Raw genomic sequence first — 7,159 nt, 5'->3', positions numbered from 1 at the left:
CTACGGTCGGTAGCATCTGGATCAGAGATGCAGCTGTGGACAGGCAGACACTAGGAATTGCGCTTGAATGGAATGCACCAACAATAAAACAGGAATACACCTCTTGAACTCTCAGAAATATAAGTTAGAGACCATTGAAATCAATACTCGCTGCGGGAGATTGTGAATAAGCCAAAACTGTCCTTACCTTTCTTCATCGCAATGGACACGGCGCAACGATGTGTAGCGAATCGATGCAGCTCTTCAACTGACCTGTAGGGGGTTCAACACGCCCTGCTGTGTTAGTCTGCCGCACGCTTCAACAGAAGAAGAAGAAGAGAAGAAGAAGAAGAAGAGAAAAGAAGAAGAAAGAAGAAGAAGAGAAGAAGAAGAAAAGAAGAAGAAGAAAGAAAAGAAGAAGGCCTAATTCCAAACCGCCCCATCCATGGACTCAACGCTGTGTGTGTCCGTCAGGAAACAAGCTGTTTACAAACAGTTCTTGCAAACATCCACTGATAAATTGCGATGTTAACAACCTCATGATAACCTCATTTTTTTTACCTGTGTTTAGTCAAGAAAAAGGTAAATGTGTGCATGTTATTATAAAGTTGTGTATATGTACAGACTGTTGTAAAAACTAAGAAGGTTATAAACATCAGGTTTAAAAAATTAACACAATTAAAGATGTTTGGAGTTTTATTTTAGTTATTAATTTAAATGTTTTGTCAAAGAGATTTGAAACCGTTGTTACATACAGTTACGGCATTTCCTGTTTCTGCCGGAGAGAGGGGAGTTTGTCCCAAAGCTTGCCGCTGTGTTTACTCCCTCTATCTGACAGGAGGAGCCTCGTTGAGCTGCGAGTGTCGCTACAGACGGAGTTCACTCCGTCACGGAGGGGTAGGGTGTAGGGCGTGGTTTGGAATTGGGCCGAAGAAGAAGAAGAAGAAGAAGTAGTGAAGCAGCTGGTGCTGGTGCGGGCGGAGCACTGATGAGGAAGAGGAACCGAAACAAGATAACCAGAATAACAATGTTATATTTGTAGAAATTGGTTTTATCTTCCTCACTTTGAGTCCCTAAGTGCCTGAGGTAATACTCTTTTTGAATGTTTACCTCGAGCTTGTTTCACAGGCGAGCTAATGTTAGCCGTTGTTAGCTTAGCTTATGCGAACTACATTTATTGAGATGTGAAACTAAAGCTCGATATCGTCATAAGGCTTATGTTGTATTTGACGTGTGTCCGAGGGAATAGTTTGTCCGGCTGCTGTGTACCAGCTGTCGGCGCTAGCATGCTCTCCGAAAGCTCACTAGCCGTCTGGCATTACATTAACGTTACCACCCTTCATTAAAACTAGTCGAACCATCGACCAACATCTGAAAAGCTAAATGTCATTATAAAAAAGCCTGTGCCACAGCTGTCTCTCTCTGCTCCAGTGTCACTTTTGGATAGTGTCCCATTTAAACTGTGGAAATAAGAGTCATGTGGCTCTATTATGACAGGACATCCTGTTCACCTTCAGCATGAAGTCAGCCACAGATTAATCATTACAAGCGTGTTTCACCAGAGAAATATTGCTGTTTATTTATTTATTTATTCATTGTTTAACCCTATGTAGGCCTATATTTTCGTACACAGTAAAAGTAGCAATACTGAAGTGTAAAAATACTCAGTTACAAGTAAAAGTTCTGCAAGCAAAAGTATACTTTCATAAAAGTACAAAAGTATTAGCATTAAAAGAAATACGGTAAAAAAGTACTCATTATGCAGATTGGCCCATTTGAGCACGATATATTTGAATTATTGTATTATAGTTATTGATGCATTAATGTGTTCATCACTTTAATGTTGCACATGGTAAAGGTGGGGTTTATTTGAATTATTTTATAAACTACTGGGTAGCTTAACCTATAATAATATATAATGTAGTAGTTGATTTATATTTTGTGTTAATAATCCAAATCTGCCAAGTAACTAGTAACTAAACACATACAATAAATGTAGTGGAGTAAGTACAACATTTGCCTACAAAATGGAGTGGAGTAAAAGTATAAAGTAGCAAAATTTAGAAAATACTTAATTCAAATACAAATAGCTACATTTTATTCTTCAGTACAGTACCTGAGTAGATGTACCTAATTACGTTCCTCCACTGCTAATCAGTAAAACTGCTGTTGGCTTTGGATTTTGTGATGCAACTCTCTGTTCATTTGCTTACAACACTGTTAGAAACTGCAGAAAAGCTCTATTTAATTATTATCTGTTGATGGGAATTTACCCTTTAGTTGTTTTTTAGTTTGTGGAGAGAATGGCCAAACAATATGGGTTGCTGTGCCTCAGTTCTCTTAAAAAATCACCATACTTACTTACTTACTTTTTTAAAGTGTGATAGGGAAACACTGGCATTATTACAGAAATGTAATATATCTTCAACAATTAGTTGAATCCTGTTTGGTTTAACAATCACAATTCCAGAAAATACAAAATCTTGATTTAAATAAAGAGTAACGATCTGTTACTGACAGAAAATGATAAGTGATGTTGTGTTTTGTGTATTTTTCTCTCTTCAGCTCAAGAGTGTTTGCATGAAGCCTTTGGGTACGACTGGTACTTTCTAAGACTGAGGACCACCATGGAGGAGACGAGTCGGGAGGCGGTTGCCACGGCGGTGCAGCGCGTGGCTGGGATGCTGCAGCGCTCGGACCAGCTGGACAAAGTGGAGCAGTACAGGAGGAGAGAGGCTCGCAAGAAGGCCTCCGTGGAAGCTAGGCTGAAGGTGATGTGAAGTGTAGCTCGCATACACTGTTTCATCCTACACATCTGTTCACCTAATGTTCAGCAACAACTGTTTCAGTCAAAATGAAAACCGGTCAACAACCCAAAATGCAAAGATCATCATTAAAATAAGGATTTTCAATAACTGCTGCAATTCATCAAAGTTCCTCAAATGCTAAAACCAGGAAATCAATGGTGCTATTTTCAAGCTAAATGATCCCTAATAAAAAAAAATCCAAAACAGTTGTAGAATTTGTTCTTTTTATAATCTTAAAAACAATAATAGACTGAATGCTGCAGCACTAACACTATTTATTAAACACAAAAATCACAACATTTTTGATATTTGCTTTTAAAATACAATTGGTCTTAAAGGTAAACTTTAAACCATTCATCTTCGGTGTCAGTGAAGTGCATCTCTAATCGGTAGGGATGGGTATCGTCTGAAATGTATCGATTCCGATTCTGCTTATCGATTCCGGATCTTATCAATTCCCTGTTTCGATTCCAAAATTGTAAAAGAAAGAGGTCAAACGTTTAGATAACAAAAATATCTTTATTCTTTTAAGCTTTAACAGACATTTTTACAAATAAAAAAATACATGCAATACAAATGTATTGCACAATAGCCGTGCTTTATTTTAACTGAGCTATGCCTGTGGCAAGCTATTAACAGGCATTACACTGTGCCTTGTCTTTTTCTTTTCTAGTGTAGTGGAGCCTCACTTTAGAGCGTTTACCGCGATCCATCTTTGGTGTTATGAAATGACTGAGCTCGTGAACTGTCTACGGGAGGGCGGGGGGAGCCTCACTGCGGGGCAACTGTGGACCTCTGTCGCCTGTCAGCGCAACTTACATGATGCCGGCCGTCAGCCAACCGAGCCGGCCGCCAACGTCCCGCTGACGACCGGCCGTTCTGTGATTCTCCAGAACACACAGATGGCCAGTCCGCCTCTGTATTCCACCGGGTCGCCGCGGCGCAGACGGACCCGGTGGAATACAGGGTCTACCGCGTTTAGGAACCGTTAAGCAGAACCGAAATTGTGTATTTTGTATGGGTACCCGGTACCCAGTATTTTCTTATCGGTTCTCATCTCGAACCGAGTTTCGGTTCCCAACCCTACTAATCGGTCTGTTATTGTTTGGTGGAGATCGCTATTATTTGGTGACTTGATTGTGTATAACAGGCAGAGATGGGGTCGTTATTACATATTACATATTACTTTAAAAAAAAGTAATATATTACACTACTTCGTTGCTCTCTACATAATAAAGTAACTTGTTACTTTACTCGTTACTTTACTCGTTACTTTACTCGCAGGGCCGGCCCGCCCCTCCCTACAGGCAGATCACGCAGACTGCTAAAGTTTCAAATGTTCTCTTTAGTTCAGTTTCCATTGTCGCATAAGACTGATTCAGATAGCTCTGACCATGGCTGTCCTCTGTCTCCTGCTATCTGTATTTTGCGCAGTATATCTCTGAACGATGCGATGGTGATTCCACTGTGCAAATGGGCAACATTACCTCTACTATGAAGGATGCTACAAGCCTGTCCATCTCTGCTTTGGTTACCGGTCCTCCAAATTCTAATTTGTGCTGCTGCTTCGGAGTCGGCGGCGGCGCACTCACAACATCCTCACTCTGGGTTCGGGGGTCCTTAGCTATTAGCTTCACCTTAGCATGTGTTCTTTGCAGGTGTTTGTTGAGGTTTGACGTGGTGTTTGCAGCAGTGGATAACAGCTTCTGGCCTGGACACAGTTTGCACCTCACCGTCACATTCCTGTCTATTCTTCGGACAAACTCAAAATAATGGGCATACCTCCACCCCTCGAAAGTTATCGCTGACTCAGCCATGTTTATGCAGCACTGCACGTGGAGATGTGGACGCGCAAGTCGCGCAGATTACGTACATACGTACGTGTAGCGCGTTACTTTGTAACGTGTTACACCCCAACTCTGATAACAGTTAGCAATCAGTCAGACAAAAGCAAGCATTCAATATATACCACCCTTTAATTAATGACAGGAAGCACAAAGAATGGTGTTATTAACAATAGTATCTGTCTCTGGACGTCCTGCAGGCAGCCATCCAGTCGCAGCTGGACGGGGTTCGCACCGGACTGACCCAGCTGCACAGCGCTCTGCTGGACGTCAAAGACATCCAGGGCTCCCTGGCTGACGTGAGCAAAGACTGGAGGCAGAGCATCAACACCATCGAGAACCTGAAGGACGTCAAGGATGCCGTAGTTCAACACAGTCAGCTGGCCTCGGCTGTGGAAAACCTCAAAAACATTTTCTCTGGTAAGCTAGGTCCGCCTCCACCTTGAAGAAGTCCCATCACAGACTAAGGGCCTGTGTCCGCATATTTCTGATCGCTCAATGCAGACACCTATTTCTGAGCACTCTGAGTACTGTTCTTGTGCACATCTAGTTGAACATTTTGCAACTTTTTCTAGTTGAACATTTTGCAACTTTTTCAGAAAAGCACCATTGACATTACTGTAGAAATTGGAGGGGAAGCCTGTTTCAGCCATGTAATTTAGACAGAAACTGTCATTAGAAAGATTAAAAAGCTTGTTGGAGCAGAGTGAATTGAACAATGTATATTATCCAGATATCATGGTCAAGGAAACAATACAAAAATATATATTTTTTTATGAAACACTGGAAGGAGGCTTTTTCCTTCCTGCCCCTTTTTGACAGAAAAACTCTCTGTGGACACAGGCCCACACACTGCCACTAAAGACACATCCCAGGCCTTACAAGCTATCTTTGACTTCTCTCCTGGTTCCTCATGCACTGCCCTCTGTGTGTGTCATGTTGCTGTGTGCAGTCCCAGAGATCGTGGCGGACACGCAGCAGCTGATCGAGCAGGGCGAGCTGCTGCAGGCACACAGGAAGCTGATGGAGCTGGAGTGCTCCCGGGACGACCTCATGTACGAGCAGTACCGCATGGACAGCAAGAACACCAGTGACATGAACCTCATCTCCATCTACTTTGAAGATGTAAGTTTATGTGATAGCATTTTTGACTGTTGTATACTTACTGTGAAATGTCTGAACATCGTACATCTCAGTTATAAATGTTTGACTTTCATTGACAGTAACTTGAAGGTATAATATGGTATATGTCAGCATTTAAATCTCTAAAAACCTCTTGACCTTTGCATTCTTTTTTGTAAAGTTTTGTACTTATATTTTCTTAAATGCTTCCAACCATTTACAAACCCAGAGACATTTTAATGACGGAAATGTTCGCTTTCATTTAGTCTCCTCTAATGGCATCAGATATCCTTTGTGCAAGTTTCAGCATACTTTTCATCCTGTTTTAAACCACATTTTTGCATTACACATTTTGATTTTGGTGATTGTGATTTGGTGATTTCACTATACTTGTAACGTTATAAGGGATTTTAGTCATTGGACGTCTGGATCTTAAAGTATGGTTGTGAAGGCAACAACTGCCATAATTCCATGCCACTTCACAATGCCAACAAATGTCAACACTTTATTTATTGGACCTGGATACTGGCTGGCATTAAATGCTTTTTTTTAATATTTCATAATGTGTTGTGTAATTGCAGAATATTTAGACAATAACATTAAAGGTGGGGTATGTACGTTTGAGAAACCGGCTCGAGATACACTTTTTGTTATATTCCATGGAATGCTCTTAACATCCCGATAGCAATGAATATCTTAAGTGCTTTGACAAAAAATCCATAAAAAAAATGTAATCTGTGGAAGCCTTAATACTGGAAAAAGCATGACCAATCATTTTAGCCGGCCCGGCTAAAATAACTGGATGGCCTACCTGCCTGTCAGCCTTCCATCTGTGCACAAACTTATCTCGTGCCCTCATTGGTCATGTGCGCGTTCATGTGTGTTGGAGGAGGGGCTCTATAAGGAAGTGGCAGATTTTCTCCGGCTGTGTATTTTCAAATTCTAGCGATCTCGAGCCGGTTTCTCAAACTTACCTACCCTACCTTTAAAGCAGCTCATTTGTTTTTCTTTTCACAACTTCTCCTTTTGACTTAAAACTGTAAAGAATCTGTCAAGTTTGGAAGGAGGGCCTTGTATTGCTGCAGTGAACAGTGTCTTCTTGCTGCCGTAATGAAAACATATAGATAAGTCAAATGAACCCTGCTCAATTGATAATATTAATCTATTTGCAAAAAGAACCTTATATTGTATAGTTGTACAAATATAAGTTATATGTTTACGAGCTGATTAAGTCTTAAGCTCAACATAGTTCACCTTTCTGGTGGACACAGTTGTCTTCCTACATGTTACCTAGCGAACCAGAACTCAGTTAGTGTGTTTGTGGATCTCCAGGTTCAGGGTCTGTCCGATGAGCTGGCCAAGCAGCTGTGGATGGTTCTGCAGAGGTCCATGGTGACGGTCCGCCGG

At 41.2% G+C, this 7,159-nt stretch overlaps 1 protein-coding gene across 1 annotated transcript in view; it reads left to right on the top strand.

Moving 5' to 3' along the window:
* The first annotated feature begins 954 nt into the window (after positions 1–954).
* LOC117487528 (exocyst complex component 3-like) overlaps positions 955–7,159 on the top strand; it is an 8,651-nt gene continuing 2,446 nt past the window's right edge. The window contains exons 1-5 of the mRNA XM_034136164.1: positions 955–1,065; positions 2,545–2,750; positions 4,831–5,050; positions 5,583–5,755; positions 7,085–7,154. Of these exons, the coding sequence (XP_033992055.1) occupies positions 2,607–2,750; positions 4,831–5,050; positions 5,583–5,755; positions 7,085–7,154 (607 nt within the window). The 5' untranslated portion in view covers positions 955–1,065; positions 2,545–2,606. The remainder of the gene's footprint in view (positions 1,066–2,544; positions 2,751–4,830; positions 5,051–5,582; positions 5,756–7,084; positions 7,155–7,159) is intronic.

The sequence above is a fragment of the Trematomus bernacchii genome, unplaced genomic scaffold (genome assembly GCF_902827165.1).
Source record: "Trematomus bernacchii unplaced genomic scaffold, fTreBer1.1, whole genome shotgun sequence".
Lineage (NCBI taxonomy): Eukaryota > Metazoa > Chordata > Actinopteri > Perciformes > Nototheniidae > Trematomus > Trematomus bernacchii.
This window is presented reverse-complemented; position numbering and strand designations above follow the sequence as displayed.